The following is a 21,268-nucleotide window of genomic DNA, read 5'->3' as shown; positions in this document are numbered from 1 at the left end:
TTATAAGAAAGAAATCTCACTGAAGGGAATGTTGGAAAGAAAGGTAAAAAAATCAACCAAGGAGGTAGTTTCAAATGTGGGAGATGCCCACAGTGCCCGTATATGATAGACAAAGATAAACTTATAATCAAGAGCTTTGGTAGTATTAAACCTACTAAAAATATTATTGTCATTCTAAAGGAGTGGTCTATGTAGCAGTCTATGATTGATGTGATGGGTTTTATGTGGGAAAAACAAAAAAGGCATTAAGACAAAGGGTATATCAGCATATTTATGATATTACTCACAGGAATGAGAACAATGCCCTTTTTAAACATATCAGCTCACATCCCACTCACACATTTAAATTTTGTGCCATAGACCATGTAGATTTGGGACCCCGGGGGGGATCTGATGACTTCCTAGAATTTAAAGAGCTTAAGTGGCAGATTAAAATCAATGACTGCCAAATGCCTGGGCTTAATGAGAGACTTTCCTTAAGTTCACTGCTAAAATTGAAGTCTGTGTATTTTTTATAACATTTTTCACAATTGTACATTTTTATTTTATTTAATGTTTAGTAATTAGAAGTCTGAATTTATTTCAAGATTTTTTAAGTTATTTGCTTGGTGTAATTTAGTATGTTGTTTGCACATTATATTGTGAAGGATTTTTAAGGGAGGGATATGTTGTTATTTTTAACCAATGAGAGGCTGGTGTTTTGTATTTAAGATGGTCAATTTTAAATAGATGGTATTCTGAAGAAGTCTGTGACCAAGACAAAAGCGCTAAATAAAACTGACTAAAACATTGGTGGTGTGTATTCTGAGTCGCCTGTGGTTCCCTACATCTTTTCTGGTCTGTGTCGTGTTTCTGCTCATTCAACTATCACTTAAATGTTTAAACAACCTTTTCTCTTACACCCAGCTCATTTCTTCTTGTTATGGCACTGTGACACAGATCTAGCATAGGTGTGCACAAATTAAAGAAAGATAATCATCTCAACACAGTGTTAAGAGTTACAAGACATAGAATTTTGAAGTGGCCCAAGATACATAACAGGTGCACCTCTTTAGATATGATTTCTATATATGCAATATTTGAGATCTAGGAAGAATATCTAAGGGGGGAGGTTTAGGGTACTGCATGCACAATTGACTTGTGAGCAATAGAGTCAGGCTGCTTTCAAATGCATGAAGTCCAGCTAATTGTAGGACTTGGGACCATTGGTGCAGCCAGACCCAGAGGTATAAACACCACAGGCAATAATTAGCATCCTGAACTGATAAAGGCTTCATTTCCTGTGACCTGTGCTCATACTTTGAGAAGAAGGTGCAACAGCTAGATGGCACTGAGTGAATCTGGAAAGAGGCAGTTATGAGGAAGCAAGAAAAATCACAGAAAATGTGTTTGAAATGCAGAACTGCTTACCTGGGAAGTGGGTGATGTTGAAATACATACAATTTAGGAATGTATGGGATAGATGCAAGAGAATACAAGTAACTTGGCTAACAGCAGCAAATGTCAAGGAAAATGACATGACTGTACACATTTAAAAGCGTTAGCAGACAAATTCAGTGAACTGCTGGGTATTTTTACTACATTCGTCCCTGATTTGTTCAGTCTAGCTTTTCTTGCCTTACAATGCATTTTGATATTAAGTTATTTCACCCAGTGCTTTCATTCAATCAGTTTGTATTTAGTTTATTTTCTTATTCCACAGCTATTATGATATGCATTTATAGGACTTTTGCCATATTCTATATAAAGTAAACAGGAGTCTCAATGCATTTTAAGCTGCTGCACACACAACCTGATATTTCTTATTTAAACTGGATTTTTCTTGTTGATCGCCTAAAATGATGACTACAGAAGTGTAACAAAAATTTACAAGACAATACACTGCTTGCAACTAAAGGAAACTACAGCTACATGAATATGCATGACCCGCAGAGCAACTTTGTCTTTCGTGTTGACCCAACCCATGTAATGAAATATTTAAATAAACCACCCCCTCCTGGCACTACTTCAGTGCTTTATGTTATGAATATTAATCAGGTTATCATCCTGGTTTAGGGATGTATTTTACAGACGAACAGGAAGTGAATTGAATTATTTGACAGGAAATACTTGAAAGTGCTATTTGTGTGGAAAATAACACTTGGATTTGTGTGTTTATTTATCATTCTTCTGTTTGTCATCTCCGAAAGGTAGCTTTTGCTTGATCTCCTGAGGAGTGCAGATCGTAGAAAAGAAAGCTGAATCTGGAGATCATGAAGCTGGAGGTAAAACTTTCCAAACTGATAGGAAAATTGGTTTCTGCATATAAACACACAGTTTTTTTCTTCTAATTCCAAACTCTGAAAGGCAGCACACAACTTAAGTCTTTCAAAGGTGCATTTCTTATTTTAGAGGGAAACAGAAACAGGGGAGCAGGACGCTGCAGGAGGGTATCTAGGGAGTTGAGCTGTAATATAGGATGCTTTTCTTAAAATGTTTTCATTCCTTTCCGACAAAAACGTCAGAATATATGTGTCATAATATGTTTCGCTTTTGTGTGTCTGGTCTGAAAAAAGAGTTACTGAACTGGCTCAACATCTCACAGTTGTTTATTTACTGTAGTTTAAAACTGGTACAAATGCAGGCAGATAATGGTAGACAGATGGATATGAGTACGGCAGTCTCCAGGGAGAGAAGACAGCGGTTGTGTGTGGGAGCAGGACCAGTTTTTACTCCTAAAACAGTTTTTTTCTCAGAAACTAGAAGAAAGATATATATTGTTGAACGGCTCAGTTTCTTGGCTTAAGATGCATGGAGAACCTGTGTGGGAATTGATTTTTATATGACAAAGCCGTCCTTCGTACGCGGAGTTTGACTTCCAACGTCTGTGTGTGAAGCTAAACTGCGTGCGCGCGCGTGTTGAAAAGAGTACGGAACGGAAGTCAAAGCCTGCCCTAAGTGTTCGGAATTTGACTCCAAGGCGACTAGGCCAGTGAGTGTGTTTAATAAACTGAACTACAGTACGGGAGAGGCTGACTTAGTACTTCAGTTTCACTTTTTAGCGTTTCAGTACGAGCACAGCGAGCGGTAATAAGTTTCACTTCAGTAATGAATGTGATGGTCTATAACAGTCCTGTTATGTGTTGAAAGTAAAAAAGAGGGTGAAAAATATGTGCAGTATTTTCATTTTTATATTGTAACATTACTAGTAAAGGAAGCTCATCAATAGTTACAGCAGTATCCCCGCATGCGTAATAGAAGGCTCACCCTGCACTAGGTGACGCTTTTGTAAATTGATGAATAAACATGTTGCTGTTTTGTTCGTCCGTATGAATATTCATTCGGGATTGGTGGCATGCGTAAAAAGGGTTTTGTATTGGAAGACTACCCCACCAGACAAGCAAGCCCCGCCCAAATCCCGCACAACACTCTACGCATACCGTTTACTTTTCTGGCTGCTACTTCTGAAGAAACGCAAGGAAAGGAGGGACACCTCTGTCGGCCAACTGAATGTGTAAAAACATTGATTTGTAGTGCAGGCACAGTAGCAGTGTCTGTACATGTTTCAAGTAATGTAACTGTACATGTGTGCAGCCATATAATGCAGTACACATTTCACTATTTATTTATTTATTTTGTTGACTGGGAAAGTCCATTGGGCCATTGACCCATTTTCACTGGAGGCCCAGGAAGAAAAGCTCCACGATAGTACATTCAAAATAAAAGAACATTAAGACATTTAAGAGTAAAAAAAAAAAATGTTCATATTATATGCCATAATGGTAGTACATTCAGTATAGTACATTAAAAGAACATATTCAGATAAAAAGTCACAGAAGGTCTCTTTAATCGCCATGCACACTTTTTTCTACCGAAATATTGCACATACACATTTTTGCCAATATAGGCAAGCAAGCTTCTACTGTCAATCTGTTAATTACTTTAAAAAGCAGCAATGGAATTGAGTGCATTCCAAGTAGCAAATATACTTCATGCAGCAACCCTCATACCGAATACAGATGGGTCCCATTACTGTGGAAAACCGTAGTAAAGGGTACTTGTGGGGATGTGGATGTATTTGTGAAGAACTAAGCAGTTTAACCAAAAAACATTGCAGGGGTGCAGGGGGGCCTGCCCCCTGCAGAAGCGATATCATTGGTATTTTCTCCCTTAGTTTTTGTATAGGATAGCCTTGTTGTCTTAGCATGTCAGACAAAGCTAAGTTGGGATTTAAACAGTGTGAGAAGTGTGGACGTAAGATGCGTAACTCGGATACACATGTTCGTTGTGTCTAATGTTTGGGCATGGTTCATATTAAAGCTAACTGTGACATTTGTGCTAGTTTTAGTAATCGGACACTAGCAGAACGTAAAAATAAACTTACTTTAAAAGGTTTACTCGACACCTTTTTCGGAGGCTCTTTCTGGGTCGGAGGTCTCACCCCCTCCAAAGACCAAAAAACATAAGGAAAAATGGAGTCGCTTTGTTCCTGCATCTGTCAGTTACGGAATTGAGCCGGTTCCGTGCTTTGCTGGCGCCCTCAGCGCAGATCTGTTCGGCACTAAGCTCTGTGTCCTCTCCCTTGGTGCCGACCATGATATTCACTCTTATTTTGGTTCCCACCTTGGCACCGCTGACTTCGGTGCCATCCTTGGATCCCACATCGGTTCCGATAACTGTACTTGCTTCGGCACCATCCCCAGTCACGGTGCCGACAGTTTCTAAAACTGTAATACCTGCCAAGGACAAGATATTCTCCATCTTATGACCCCTTTTTTGGGGCAGAGGTTTAGCCGCTTTCTAGAAAGACCTGATTCCCCTTTAGCAGCCTCCTTTAGATCCACTAGGAGTTTTTCTGAACTAGATCTAGTGCGGGTTGTAGACCAGCTTCTGGCATCTAGGGGATTGCTCATTCCAGCTAGACCTTCCGTCCCTCCTGGCTCAGAATCTTTTACCACATCTTCCCTTGTTTATCTTCCTCCAGCATCCACCCTGATCTTGGTACCAATGTTCACTTTGGTACAATACTGTCTCTGCTCTGACAGCAGTGTTTCCCCTGTCGGCACTGACCACCCTTGCTGCATAGAGCCGATGCTTTCTTGGAATGGTGCTTGGACCGTCTGTACCTTGGTAAATATTCTGCCGCCTATTTTCTTGCTGGCACCGTCTATGTCCACGGTTCCGACGGCCTCCAGTTCTCTCAGAACTCCTCAACTGGAAGTGGGCTCTTCGGAGTGGAGTTTGATCCCAGTTCCGAGCTTCCATCCCTCCTCGAGTGGGCCTGCTGTACAAGTGATAGAGATGGTCCTTCATTCCAAAGGCTCACAGTCAGCACCAATGACATCAGTATCAGAACCCCCCCCCCCAGTATGCACCTCTCCCAACCCGCTATTTCGGGACCCTGGGCACAGGAGTCACAAGAACCCCTTCTCCAGAGTCCTCCTCAGAAGATCACACTGGAGAGCCACCCGGAAGAAACAGTGCAAGAGGAAGCACCACAGAAGACACTGATTGTGATGAGGGGGAAGGGTCCCTATGGTCTCCCCCAGACAAAGTTTCATTTGGAGACGTTCTCGAAATCCTCAAGCAGCGGGGGGACTGGAAGTCCTCTAACCCTTCTTCTGAGGAATCTGTGTTACTGCAGGCCTTCCGTACCCGGCCATCTACTTCCTGGGTGACCCCACCAGCAGAGGACCTTGTTAAATTAATTGTGCAGTGTGCCTGGAAGGCCCCGGACAATGTCGAACCTGTCCCCCAGTGGCCAGACAAAATTTTATCTACACCTGAAGACCAGCCCCACTGGTCCAAGCAGTTGATAGTTGATTCTATGGTCGTGGTGGCAGAAACCAAGAGGGAGGGAACTGGCAGAAAATAGTTCCACTGTCCATCCTCTAAACAGGGAGTCCCGGACTATGGACGGACTAGGGAAGCTGTCCTATGCTTCAGCACCTTTGTCATTTGGTCGCTGAACTATTTGGCACTTTTTTTTTTTTTTTACTTGCCTCTAAAGAGACCTAATTTCCAAAATGTCTTCCTCTTTGGCAGGGTGCCTGATGAGGTGTGTGATACTTTATCGCCTCGCAGCTAGCTACCCTTGAATCCATCTCAAACTCCTCGATGTGTCTGATGTCTCACACCACCGAGGAGGCAGCTTGAGCTGCCGCATCTGGTGTTGTCATGAGATGTTATGCTTGGATGTGGTTGTGTGACTTTGCAGACCCCTTTGAATCTTCCTTCGTCAATGCACCTGTTGACGAATCTGCACTTTTTTGACCCAAAGTGCGAGACACACTTGCACATAGTGAGAGACGGAAAGACCATGTCTGCTGTGGGCATACACTTTTTCAACCCCCAGAGGTCCTACTCCAAGAACCAGAAGGGAGAAAAGATGTGGTTCAAGAAATCCCAAGGATCCTTTCCTGACACTTGTGGTGAACAATGTCCCCGGTGCAGAGGGGGCAACTCATATGGAAGACACCCCTTTTGGGGGTAGAGGGGGTATGCGTAACCAGGGCGCTAGAGATTCTTTCTCCGGCAGACCCTAGCAGCGCTCCTGAGCAGCGGCCCAATTGCTTTCCTCTGGAAGCAGTCTGGGGAAGCAGTCGGGGGTAATTTTTCTCAGCATCTACCAGCCTGGCATCTTGATGTTTGGGTGCAGAGAATAATATCCATAGGCTACCAGATACCATTCGATTTAACTCCCAGACCCATCAAATGAATCCCCGATGTACCACCCAATCAGAGGGAATTAGCAGCCTTAGAAATAGAAAAGCTGCTAAGAAAAAGAGTCATCCAACCAGTCCCACCAGACCAGCCAGGATCTGGGTTTTACTCTAGGTTCTTTTTAGTGCTGAAAAAGACAGGAGACTGGAGACCAATCCTGGATCTCAGCCTATTGAACAAATTTCTCAAACCTCAAAAATTCTGGATGGTCACAGTACAGTCCATTCTTCCCTTCCTAGGGAGGGACAATTGGATGTGCTCTGTAGACCTCCAGGATGCGTACTACCACATAAAGATGGATCACCGCTCCTGGAGGTTTCTCCGCTTCTGGCTAGGAGCCAATCACTACCAGTTCAGGGCACTGCCATTCGGTCTCTTGAAAGCCCCCTGAGTGTTCACCAAATGTATGGCAGTTGTGGTAGCTCATCTTCGACTACAAAGATTCCAGGTTCCTTACCACTCCGACCAGGAATCTCCTAGTCCACAGACTCTCTTACACTCAAGCTCTCACCCTCCGCTTGGGGATTACAATCATCAAAGACAAATCTCAAATGTCCCCAATGAAGACACTGGAATTTATTGGAGTGGTCTTCGACACAACATCTTGTAAAGCTTCTCTCCCCCCTCACAGGCTTTTGAAAATAAGACACCAAATCCAAGACCTTCTTCCTCAGATATATGTATCAGCACGTCTTGTACTGCAACACTTGGGCTCCATGGCAGCTGCCATTATAGGTTCATAGGTAGGTGCTAGGCTATCGGCCCTGGGGCCTATACAAGCCCAGCCAAAAGGGTACCCTGGCTTTTGCCACCCAAGAAAATTATTTTTCTGTGCCACTGTCGAGCAGAGCCACAGAGGTGATCCCCGGGGTGAATTTCCTATTTCCCATCCAGTCATCAAGATTTTTCTTGAAGAGTGCTAATGAGGAGCTTTGTTTGATATAGATATGTAGTTTATTCCAGAGTATGGGAAGTCTCTGGGACAGGAATCTATCCCTCTGGCATGTTCTGTTTATTGTGGTGACAAGGTTTAGGTCCCTAGAGCATGTAGCTCTGAGGGATTGGGATTTCTTTAAGTGGAGCATGTCCAACAGCTCTGGGTTTGACATAGCTTTGTATGTTAGGCAGAGATCACCTCTGAGTAGGCGATATGCAATGGAGTAAAGCTGGAGTTTTTTGAGACGGTCATGAGGGCATCTGTTTGAGGCCGGTAATCCTCTTTGTGAGGTATTTCATGGCCTTTTCAGTTGTTGTAGATGTCTTGTGAGGTAATGCACCAAAAGGGGCATTGTACTCTATAATGGGTCTAATGAGTGATGAGTAGAGGGGAACAATGACCTCTTTTTTTTTTTCTGGATGAGAAACATTTTGTGATGAGGTGTGCCACGTAGAAGGATTTCCTGACTACTGTGGCGATGTGATTATCAAAGGAGAGACTACTGTCCACCTGTGTCCCAAGGTCTCTTATCACACTTTCGGTGTTAAGTATACTACCGCTTATGTTGTAGTTCATGGGTACAGAGTTTTTACCAAAGGGGATGACAATGCACTTTTTGGCATTGAGCTTGAGGCCATGGCTTTGACACCAGGCATCTGTCTCAGTGAGGCCCTTTTGTAGGATGTCCACATCGTTAGGAGTTTTGATTATGGCTCCTAGTTTGCAGTCATCTGCGAACTTCGTTAGCCAAAGACCTTCTGTGTTAGCCTGTACTTCAGAGAAGTAGATACCAAACAGGAGAGGACCCAGGACTGAACCTTGTGGTACTCCACTTGTCACTGGTCTGAAGTCGGATTTGGAGTCTGCTACTTTCACAGTGTGGGTTCTGTCAGTGAGCCAGTTGGCAGCCCATCTTGTGACATAGGGATTTATACCTAGTTTAATGAGTTTATCTGTAATTCCAAAGTGGGGGATGGTGTCGAAAGCCTTGGTAAGATATAGGTAGGCTGTGTGAACCACCTTACCCTTGTCTATGGCTTTGGTGACTGCTTCAGATAAGTCTATCAGGTTTAGGAGACATGATCTGCCTTTTACAAACTCGAACTGGGTGGGATCCAGAGTTTGGAGATTACCAATGTCTTATGTTAGTATCACTGGCGAGACTGCACATGAGAATCCTGCAGTGGCTCCTTTCCGCACAATGGTTGTTGCTAACTCACCCACTTAATGACATGATACGCCTTACAAACCGTTGCAAGGAAGAAATGCTATGGTGGATGAAGCCACAAAAGAATCTTTGGTGTCGACCGTTCTGTCTTCCGCATCCCCGTGGCCATGGACACTTCACTGTTAGGGTGGGGGGCATTTCCAGGGAAAGACTGTCCAAGGCACTTTATCCCCCATGAAGGCCAACTTGCACATAAATGTCCTGGAACTGAGGGTAAGTTCTCTTAGCGTTGCAAGCGTTCCATGCATCCCTACCCTCAGGGACCATTGCAATTCAGTCAGACAACATGTCAGTCATCTGGTATATCAACAAGCAAGGCAGAACCAGGTCTTACCCCTTGTGTTGGGAAGCCATGAGGATTTGGCATTGGGCGATAGATTCCAACTGCTTTCTTATAGCAATGCACATTCCCAGGATTTCCAACCTTATTGCGGACAATCTGAGCAGGAACATCCTGATGCCTCACTAGTGGTCCCTTAACCCTGTAACCGCAGATCGGATCTTCCAGGACTGGGGCAAGCCTTGTAGCGACTTGTTTGCTTCCCCTCTAGACTACAAATGCAGAAGCTATTTTGCCCTGATCCCCCCCTCAGGGGGAACCACCAAGGGATGCTCTAACACATGATTGGCCCCCTTTCCCCTCATCCCAAAATTTCTCCAGAAAGCTCAGATGTTGAGAAGCAAAGTGGTCCTCATTGCCCCCTACTAGCCACATCAAGTCTGGTTCCTGTTTCTATGGCCTCATCTGATTCACAGCCTGTGGATCCTGGATCATTCCCAAGACCTGTTATCTCATCCTCAGGGACTGATTCATCTGAACCTGCACAGTCTTAAGCTCACAGCTTGGTTCCTTCACTTCCAGTGATTGCCAGGCTGCCTGACGTCCCATCTCCTGTTCATGAAAATTTTCTGGCCTCACACAAACCTTCCACGAGAATAGTTTATTCTAGTAAATGGACTAGGTTCTCTATTTGGGCCAAAAACCAGAACTTAGACCCTTTCTCTATGCCTATTAAGAATATTCTACAATACCTGACTACTCTTCTACATGCAGGAGCCTCAGCTTCAATGATCACTGTACATTTAGCAGCTATCGCCAGTTTTCATAATGGTCTTGGTAATTCTTCAATTATGTCACACTGCCTATGCAAGACCTTTTTGAAGGGAGTATTACATGTTAAACCTCCGGTTAGTCCTCCCTTAGAACCTTGGGACTTGACTGTGGTGCTTCAGTCTCTCACAGGTTCTCCCTTCGAACCCTTTGATTCATGTGATTTGAAATTTTTGTCATGGAAAACCATACTTCAGTAGCACTTACCTCAGTGAGAAGAGTATCTGAGCTGCAGGCCTTGAGTGTCAAGAGTCCTTACTTGATCTTCCACACTGATAGGGTGTCCCTTCGTACTGACCCTTCTTTCTTGCCCAAGGTCATTTCTGGCCTTTTCAGTAACCAATCTATTGACCTGCCGGTTTTCTTCCCTCTGCATTCTAGTAGAGGAGAGAACCTTTTGCACACCCTTGATGTGCTTCGGCAACTTTGTTGTTATTTGGACAGGACTAAATCTTTCAGGAAAACTGATCAATTGTTTGTGGCCGTTGCAGGACCCAGATTGGGCAAACCTGTTTCCAAAGTGACTTTATCCTCTTGGCTTAGAAATGTCATTGTGACTTTATCCTCTTGGCTTAGAAACGTCATTACCTTTATCTACCAACAGAATAAGCTACCCTTACCTTCCAGAATAAAGGCTCATTCTACCAGATGTATGGCTACTTCTGTAGCTTTTCATGCCAGAGCCTCTATGGATGATATATGCGCAGCAGCCAGTTGGGCAAGATCTCATACCTTTATCTCTCATTACAAATTGGATTTGGCCTCCAGGGGACGAGCATCTTTTGGTTCTGTGGTGCTCAGGAATATCCTTCCTTAGGGCCACCCAGGACTCAAGTAGCTGGTGACTCGGTCCTATATGTAATGAATGAACAAAGATTTACAACATCAGATAAAGAAGTTATGTCTTGCCATAATGTTCCATCTGTATTGTTGATCTTTGTTCATTCATTACTTCCCTCTGCCTGGACTCCTGGTGGACTTCAGCTCAGACAGAGCCTCCTACTATTTTTTTCTATTACTTCATCTTTTATCTAGGGCGGGCAAACTCGATCTGGAGTAACTAGGAGAGAGGCATTATGGGTATGTCTTAGCTGAGAGTTTTTGGCTTGCGCGGCCTGGCAAACGGCCTTATCAGTTCCGAGGACGGAACAGAGGTCCTATTTGTAATGAATGTACAAAGATCTACAACACAGATGGAACATTATGATAAGACATAACTTCTTTTTTTCTGCAGAACGTGCAGTACGACGAGGGTACAAATGCTCGCTGTGAATACTCATGATTCCACTTCCAAATCTGCATTCCTTGTCTGACAGGCATGATTAACATACAAAGTCGCATGGCCTTCGCATGCCAATCAAATTTGATATGCCCATTTCTGCTCAGAAATGCTGGTTGGGGTAGTGTTCCAATACAAAGCCGCAAGACTTGTTAGGGTGAAATGTTGATCTTATAAATTTAGAAAGTTGATAAGAGGAATTGTGTAAGCATGCATGGCAGTGCTGTGACTTTTTGCAAAATGGACAGAAAACGGGTATTTTAAAATTTTTTAAGCTTTACATATTTGGTGAAAGTGCAAAGACTGAATATTTTACTGTGGCTAGGACTTTGAGTATAGGATTGCCACGGCCCCCACACCGCCGCTACTTCAGTATACCCACTGTGCGATCGCACTGCAATGAGGATGAGGGTAAACAAATCGTACACAATAAATATTCCTGCTGTCACAGGCATTCTCATACTCTATCCCTCTTACTTGAGAAACACTCAAAAATCACATGTTAATCAGCAATTGGTGTATGCATGATGTCACTGACAAATTTGCATTGTGTGCCAATCGTGCATCATTTGCATTGAGAAGCCTGATGCCTCTGATGTGCAGTCACTTGGACCATGCGTGTACCTGCTCGAATGAGCTAGTAAAGTACAACAAAGCCGCATGCTTTATCTGAAAGAAATGAAATTTGAAACACAAAAGTATGTTGCCAGAAAACCACAAAGTTTTATGAGGAGCATACCAAAAATATGGACATTCTGCAAAAAAAAGACAGCTGAGGGGTATCTAAGACAGTCGAGCAGTTGTTTTGCATCAGTCTAAATGGATACAATCATTGTTTTCCTTTTGAAAATGTTACCAGGGATGACGATAGTCATAGCACTCAGTCTTATAACATTACAAATCATAGTACTAAACCTAAAATAGTAGTACTTTTAATTTTCACAGCAGACGTTCTTCCCGTACTCGACCCTATAAAAGTTCATCGAAATCATTACTGCCGCAATGGAAAAGACTCAAGCAAGACCTTTATCTGCTTTTAAGCAATGAGCAGATGTTTGTTTCAGCAGAGTCTGTTATGGCTGGTCATGAGACGTACTTCATAGCGAAAGAGACAGAACTAATAGCAATGGATGAAAAATTGCCCAAAAATCAAAGATAGAACTGGTTCATGTAAACTGTGTCAGATTATGAAAATTTATCATTTATGAACATTAAGCTTTGCTGATAGTTTAGATGGGTTAAAAGGTCATTTCTGGTTAAAATGTAATCTTTCTTATCTAGATTTTCTGTTAGTTTACAGAAAAGTAGTAAAGTAGTGTTTTGTGGGTTAGTATGTTGGTAGAGTTACATTTGTAGCTTAACTACCAAGGGCGGATATTTACTTTGGCTGCCCAATTACTGGCTGGGTTGATGAAGTTGTGCTAAGTTCAGTAAAGAGTGATGGTTATGGATAGAAAATTGATGTATGCCCTTTGGTGACTCTGGATCTGGAGGAAGGCAAGTTGCAGGTCACTTGGCAGTTGCATTGGCTGGATTTTTTGCAGTCATTGGGGACTGAATTTAAAATGGAAAATTTGTAGGTTAATGCATTTGTCTTGAAAGTATTGAGGCTGCTTTTAAAAGACAGTTTGTCCTAAGGCAAATGTTTTACAAGTTAACTTAAAATGGCCGGCATCATTTAATTTCATTTACCTCTGGAGCCTCACTGTGTCAGGAAAAACTCCAGGTCACACGCACAGGGGGTGACTTCAGCAGGTGTCCATCAACAAGCAATGTATGGGTGATGTCACTGGCAAATCTGCATGGCATGTCAATCACACATTATTTGCATGGTACATCACAGCCACTAGGCATGTCAGTCACTCTGACCATACCCATTACTGCACAAACTGGTGGGGGGGGGGGCACTGTTGTAAAACATTGCCTAAAGATGCTCATTCATTATAAAATATTATGTATCTCATGGCTATTCACAGAAAAGTCACCATTCAGATTCTGCTACATTGTCACCATTAGAAACGCACATGTGTGCAGTTTGATTTGCAGCTAAATAGCAATTGCTGTACGGTCCTATGAACAGAAGTGAACAGACAAATCAGAAATAACGTTTTATAGCATGGGTCAGTCAGTGGCCAAGTTTTACTAAAGTGAAGTTTCTTATAACCCTTCTAGAATGAAACATAGACAGCTGTTATTTTTTAGATTTTTCATCCATATATTCATCTGACTTAAATACTTTTCTTCTCACCTTACTGGAATTAGTATTACATTCTAATGTGTTTTATTTTAATATGGACTGTTAATCGAACAGTACTGCTATAGCAACAGCCTTTGCTCCTACATATGCAAGTCTGTTCATGGGCTATTTTGAGATTGTGGGAATTTGACACCAGGAATCATTCATTTGTGCACTTTATAGACGTGGAGACATATGATTGCTGGTTAGTGAGGAAAGGGTCATCCAGTCAACTGAAGTATGTCTTGCAGCTTAATACAGTGATTTCAGGTTACAGTTTACTTATTCATTCAGTTTATTCACTGTGATTTTTTTTTGATACATCAGAAGCAAAATTATTATATGGTGGGCTTAATACCACTTTGTATAGGAAACCTTTTATTCCTAGGTCACTCTTGCTAGTTTCCAGCTGTCAGTGTTAACAATATACCTTGTTCGCAATCCCGTAGAATTTAAGAGAATTTGTAGTGATGCTCAGAGTCTCCATGATGAAAGTGTAAATTTGACTCCGAGGCTATGGATGTGTAGACATTCAAGGGATTCTATTTCTTGAGCTGTTTGGAGAGCATTTCCCTATCAGTGACGGGGTGAAAGATAAGGAAAACGGTGTGTATTAACATATTGAACAGATACTTTTAAGATCAAATTTACCATCCAGGGGTATTGGCACTTGTTAACAAATTACACTTTTTTTTTCTACAGTGTTCTCTTAAAATTGAAAGTTTACTTACAAAGAAGGAAAAAAAATAGGTCAATATTTGTTTTCAATCAAAATAACCATGTGCATTAAGTCTTTGGGTCTCATTCCTGATACAGTTGCATAATACTCTAAGAATGTTAATTTTTCCTTTTGTATCGTACAGATTGCTCAGAGGTGATCCGTGTCTCGCTTACAAGGCAGTCTCAGACCCTGCTCTACTAGGATGCTCCATATCCATAAGTCTAACTCCTCGCGTAGTGCCCGATCGGAAGGCTTAAATCTATTGTGTGACATTAACAAAACCTGCTGGAGAGATGGGTCTGTCTCCCAGAGTCAGCCTCGTCTGTGGAATAGACTCCCTAATCATGTCAAACCAAGTATGTCACTGACCCTCTTCAAGTGCAACCTTGATGGGTGGATGGGCAACCACAAATTTGTCCCAGGGGGTTCCACCTGTGTTCCTCATTGACAGGGGCAACAAGTTCTAACTGAGTTTTTTTTTTGGTAATAAACGCTCAGCTAGGCTTGTTAGGGCCCCAGAGCCATTAGCCTAGTAATCTCCTATGATCCTGTGTTTGCCAAACCAAACATTTTATATCTCAGAGTGTAATTTAGAATGCTCAAAATAAGTAATCTTTACCTGTAATACCGAACAGGTGATTTACTTGGCAATATGTTTATGTGGCGCATTTTATGTTAGGCAAACTAGATGCTTGTGAAAACAACAAACCTCTTTACATATACGTGATATTGGATGTCACAGGGAAAGCAGTACAGTATATAAACACGCACTCGAGCATAATACTGGAATTTTTTTTATTGATGCATTGAATTCTTAATCCATTATGATTTTTTTTTTTTATTGATGCATTGAATTCTTAATCCATTATGTTGGAAAAATCATTGATTAAAATTAATGATCCAAGCACATTTTTTAGTATGTTATGTAGCCCTGGTTTGGATGAGGTCATTTAGGGTGAAGCTTTCTCTTATATTCAATTATACATTTGGTCAGTGGGTATTAATACAGTATTATGTATGTACATGACTACTGTAGGCATTTTTCACTTTGCGATGACTTAAATTAATATATTTTATATTAACTGGTGTATGCTGCTTTTATTTAGCTATTTTCTCAGAGTACAACTTTGTTGGTATTTCCAACATAAATATATTTAATTCTGAGTGATTATTTCTATTAACTCGTATCAGGCCATTTTATAAATTCCTGTTATATGACTTTATAATTTCTCCTGTTCTGGTGGTATGCTGATTGGCCTTTTTAACATCCTTCCATATATGTAATTGGTGTGGGTATTTAATGTTCATGTAATCTTGTAACACTTCTGTTTTGTGTGTGTGTGTGTGTGTGTGTATGTAATATAGACACACATATAGGTTCATACTAGGCTATCTGCCCTAGGGCATTTATAAGCCTAGCCAGAGTGTGTTTGGCTTTCGCCACACATTTTAAATTAATTTTTGCTATGCCCTTTTTCGAGGTTAGTATACTGTGCCTCTGTCTAACAGTTTCAAATACGATAAACCACCGGCTATAGAAACAAAATGAATGTACAGATTCTTCGATAAAACACCGCTCGTACACAGGATGATGAGAATAATTTATTGTTGCACAAAAAAGAGTAAATCACTGGTTAAGCGCTTTCAACTGGAAACTCCAGTCTTCCTCAGAACAATATAATGATACATATCCAGAGTTATATAGTGTCAAGCCTTAATCCTTTTAAAAAGCCCGCCAAAAACTTTAAAGCTGTACAAGCCTGTAAACACCAAACACTAAATAGATACCATATGTAATATAAAATATGTGAACTCATGAAATCTTGTCAAAAATAATTTAAAAACAAAATAAACTCATACTTGTAAAAATACTTATATATGAGAAACCTTTGTTTTTAAATTATTTTTCACAAGATTTCATGAGTTCACATATTTTATATTACATATGGTATCTATTTAGTGTTTGGTGTTTACAGGCTTGTATAGCTTTAAAGTTTTTGGTGGGCTTTTTAAAAGGATTAAGGCTTGACACTATATAACTCTGGATATGTATCATTATATTGTTCTGAGGAAGACTGGAGTTTCCAGTTGAAAGCGCTTAACCAGTGATTTACTCTTGTTTTGTGCAACAATAAATTATTCTCATCATCCTGTGTACGAGCGGTGTTTTATCGAAGAATCTGTACATTCATTTTGTTTCTATAGTCGGTGGTTTATCGTATTTGAATCTGTTGGTGTTTAAGGATGACAGGCTCCGAAGATACACACTGCGCTTTATTGTCAAGGGATGAATTTGTTAATTTAAGAGCTGACGTTTCAGCTCTTCAACAAGAGGTACATCGACTATTAAGTCTTGTCACCGGACTAATTTCTAACAATGATGACAAGTTAGAGCAATGTAAACCTGCACCTGTTCGTGGTGTGGATCAGGACAATGATTCTCTTACTAATGCGTTCAACATACCAGACGGTTTACGTTTACCGGAAGTGCAGCACACACCGGATTGCGGCTTTCCAGCGGTGCTGCGAGACACTGAGGATAGAAATTGTGCACATACTAACGTGATTGACCTTCCTAGTGAGCAGCAAGTTGAACATATGGACTGTTTTGGCACCCCTACGAATGGAGAAGAACATTTTTTGATTAATGAACAACTGTGCTTGTCTCCCGCACAGGATTTCACTTTTGACTTCAGTTTCAACAAAGCGCGCCAAGATGCTGAACGGACAGGAGCACGTCCTAAGGAACTGTTACCCATTAAAAAATACGGTAACAATAACAAGAAGTCTTGTACAGGCTGAAACTCAAAATGTTTCTAGTCCCTATAAGGGACATAAGACTTTCACGCGACGTGAAAGAGTAGACTTTGAATATAGTGTTATTAATAATCATGCTTCTAAAAAAGCTGCTACTGAAAATTATAGGTTCATAGGTTCATAGGTTTATACTAGGCTATCTGCCCTAAGGCATTTATAAGCCTAGCCCAAATTTTTGTGGCTTACGCCACCCCTTATATGAAAAAATACTGTGCCCATTAGTTTGTTGTGCCTCTGTCCAGCAGTGACACAGAGATGATTCCCGGGGTAAACCTACGATCTCCCATCCACAGGTCTAGATTTCTCTTGAACAGAGTCAGTGAGGTGCTCTGCCTCACATGGACCGGGATTTTATTCCACAGCATAGGGAGTCTCTGAGTGATAAATCTATCCCTCCAGCACGTCCTATTTATATCCGTGCTAAGGTTTAAGTCACTTGCTCTAGTGGTTCTGGTGGATTTGGATTTTTGAGGTGGAGCATGTCCATTAATTCCGGGTTGGACATGGCCTTGTATGTCAGGCACATGTCACCTCTGAGCAGACGGTATGCGACTGAATAGAGCTGGAGTTTCTTCAATCTGGCAGCATATGACAGATTTTGGAGTCCCTTTATCCTTTTGGTGAGGAACTTTTGGGGTCTCTCCAATTGCTGCAGATGTCGGGTGAGATACATCCCGAATGGGGCATTGTACTCGATCATTGGTCTGATAAGTGAAGAGTACAGGGGAACAATGACCTCACTAGATCTGGATGTGAATCCCTTCATGATCAGGTGGGCAATGTAGAAGGTCTTTCTAACCACTTTAGCAATGTGAGTGTCAAAAGAAAGGCCACTGTCAACCTGGGTCCCCAGGTCCCTGATAACCTCTTCTGTGCTTAGTGGATTGCCACCTATATGGTAGCTTGGGGTTACCTTGTTTTTCCCGAAGGGTATGACTATACATTTTTGGCATTTAACTTCAGGCCATGGCTCTGGCACCAGCTATCTGTTTCCGTGAGTCCCTTCTGAAGGATATCCGTGTCCGATGCACTTTCCACTATAGCCCAGTTTGCAGTCGCCTGCAAACTTTGTCAGCCAAAGTCCTCCCATGTTGGCCTGTACTTCTGAGAAGTAGATGCCAAACAATAGGGGGCCAAGGACCGAGCCCTGTGGGACACCACTTGTGACCGGCTTGGAGTCTGACACAGCGCCAGCAACTCTAACCCTGTGGGTTCTGTCCTTAAGCCAGTTTGCAACCCATCTTGTGACATATGGGTTTACATTTAAGCTGGTAAGTTTTTCTACAATACCTGAGTGGGGTAGTGTCGAAAGCCTTTGCAAGGTCAAGGTAGGCTGTATGGACTGCCTTTCCCTCATCAATGGCCTTGGTGACCGTTTCGAAGAAGTCGACCAAGTTCAAAAGGCATGATCTTCCCTTGACAAAGCCAAACTGGGTCGGGTCCAATGTCTGCAAGTCCCCTATATCTTTGTTTATGAGCTCCATTATGATCCTCTCCATAGCTTTGCAGACTAGATGTGTTAAGCTTATGGGCGGTAATTACCAGGGTCCGTAGAGGCGCCTTTGTGGAGTGGGACCACAGTTGCCGTACGCCACTCCTTGGGCACGATCCTGTGGTAAGGCTGAGATTAAACAGCTGCCTTATGTGCGGGTTTAATTCCTCATTTAGCTCATGTAGCACACAGCCGGGGACACCATCCGGTCCCATTGATGCTGTGTTTTTAGCTTTAGAGAGAGCAGCTTTCACCTCGCATTTGAGATGTCCGGGAGGCTACACTCGGCTGGGATAGTTACCTCTCCTTTAGGGGGGGGGGGTGAAGTTTGCACTGAACCTGTCTGCCAGTATGTTGGCAATGTCTGTGGGTTCAGTGATTTTTGTATCATTTTGGACTAATTCTGAGCATATCTGGGAGTTTCCACCCAGGTTCCTAACATAGCTGAAAAAGGCCTTATGATTGTCCTTTGAATCCATGGCAATTTTTCTCTCAAAATTGGCCTTAGTTGATTTTATGAGTGCTCGTATTTTTTACTAATAATGATCAGGGTGACTTCCCTTTTATGGATTTTGTTCTATCATGTAATAGCTTTCTCCTCTTATTGTAAAGTTTGTTAATGGCTGGGGTCCACCAGACTGGACGTTTGCCCTTTGTGGAAAGAGTCTTGGTTTTATTTGGGATTGCCTGATCCATGCAGTCCTGGAGGTGTTCATAGAAGGCATTTGTAAGGGCTTCCGCAGCTTGGGTTGTAGTTTCCACTGGCTCAGGGGCCTTGAAGGCTACCACACCAGTCTTGAGTAGTGTGAAGTTTGCTTTAGAGAAGTTCTTCACTATGGTCTTTTGTTTGGGGTGGGGCGGATGTGGATTTCCAATGAGATTAGTTTATGATCAGATCTCACCAATGAGGGATATACTTCGTGTGGAGCATTTTGTCCCCATGTTTGTGACAATGAGATCTAGTATATTTTCTCCTCTCGTGGGAACAGTGACTAGCTGTTCCATGGCATTTGAATTTATGAACTCCAGGAACCGTTGGGCTAGAAAGTTAGGGCTTGAGTAATGTTCCCAGTCTATATTCGGGTAGTTGAAGTCACCCAATATGATGGTGTTTGGAGATACATTTATACCCTCCAGTGTCTTCAGGAAGGCTGTGTGGGGTTCCTGAGTTTGAGAGGGTGGCCTGTAGCATGCTACAATTTGTAGAGCAGTTTTGCCTATGGTTAGTTGCACCTGGATGGTTTCCGAAGCTTCGTGCGTTGCCACCAACCTGGAGGTGTGGGTATCCTTTATGAATATGGATACACCCCCTCCTTTTGTGGTGTGGAGTTTGTTAAGATTATGAGTAAGGGCACAAACCGATAGTGATGGAACAGTTTTTAAATGATAAGCATGATGTATATGATTTTACTGACAAGGGACATTATGAGAAACCTAAGAGTAAAGAATGTGTATACAATTCTTTAAAGGACCTGATTTACGACTTTGGTAGGAAACTTGTATCATATAAAAATACAAAAATTGACAGTAGTTATTTATCCAGTTGTTTGAAACTTAATATTGTACCAAAGGGACTCAGATTTTTTAAATTACCATTAGGTATTGTATATAAGTCTGACACAGTTAAAGAATTTAATGAGATGTTTGACAATTTTGATTTTTCCTATATCAAATTATTAATTAGCTAACATAATGAGTTTCTCATCTTGATATTTAACGAATTAGAAAGTATGAACGACACTATTATTAGACATAGCGAGTTTGAATTGTGGAAAGAGCTTTTTACGAAACAATTCTCCATAGCTGATAATAAGGCACATAATATTTTTGAGAGAAAAAGTAGAAACATTTTAAGAGATGTGGATTTATACAAGTGTAACAGAGCATATATATGGCTGTTAGATTTTATGAATATAAATCTGAAATTAATTATGTTGTAAATATGCTGAAAGAAAAGGCTTGCTTAAATGCAGAAACAAAGTTTAAGTAAAATGTGATCAGCAGTCATACTAAATGACCATGGCTTGGAAAAGGAATCTGCTGAATGGACATTATTCCCTTACAGACTCAAGGCATGATATATGCAATAACAAAAATGCAAAATCTGCTTTTAAAGAACAATGACATGTTATTCTGCATGGAAAAACAGGATGGCACAAGAACAGATGTTTTACAAAGATCCAAATAAAATACAGGATGTTCACACTGTCAGAAAAGCTGATCTCTGACAATGTGTTTTCTCAAAAATATGTTTTTCTTCATAAAAACAGGATATGCTTATCAGCATTGACATAAGAACACATGTTTCTATACACAGATCCAAATAGAATACAGGACAATGTGTTTCCTCAAAATATGTTTTTCTACATGGACATCAGGACACTGTTACAGGATATTCACACTGTCAGAAAAGCTGGTCTCTTACAAGACATTGTTAAATAAGGAAGCTTAGTATTGTTTCTACAGGATAAGCAATTCTCCAAAATAAGAATACAGAACAATGTGTTTCCTCAAAAATATGTTTATGCATGACTAAAAAGAGTATATAAAGAGTTGTATAAATCCAGTTGTTTGGGGATATGGTAGGAACACATTTGGTGTTCTGAGGTAAATGTTATATCTCTCACATCATCTGTACTATATGAGAAGTAAAGTTGGAACAGTACTTTTAAGCTGCAACGTTTGTCCAGTTTTATTTATTATAAAAGTTATTGGTTACTGCTCTTAAAGACAAGTGCTGCAAAG

General features: G+C 41.4%; 1 protein-coding gene across 1 annotated transcript in view; it reads left to right on the top strand.

Moving 5' to 3' along the window:
• Window positions 1–2,089: 2,089 nt before the first annotated feature.
• Window positions 2,090–21,268, top strand: part of LOC122808862 (KRAB domain-containing protein 4-like) — a 304,687-nt gene continuing 285,508 nt past the window's right edge. Inside the window, exon 1 of the mRNA XM_044079963.1 lies at window positions 2,090–2,264. Coding sequence (XP_043935898.1) covers window positions 2,253–2,264 — 12 coding nt within the window. The 5' untranslated portion in view covers window positions 2,090–2,252. The remainder of the gene's footprint in view (window positions 2,265–21,268) is intronic.

Source organism: Protopterus annectens, chromosome 1.part1 (genome assembly GCF_019279795.1).
Source record: "Protopterus annectens isolate FY-2018-M chromosome 1.part1, PAN1.0, whole genome shotgun sequence".
Taxonomy (NCBI): domain Eukaryota; kingdom Metazoa; phylum Chordata; order Ceratodontiformes; family Protopteridae; genus Protopterus; species Protopterus annectens.
The sequence above is the reverse complement of the archived record's forward strand: the minus strand, read 5'-3'. Positions and strand labels throughout refer to the sequence as shown.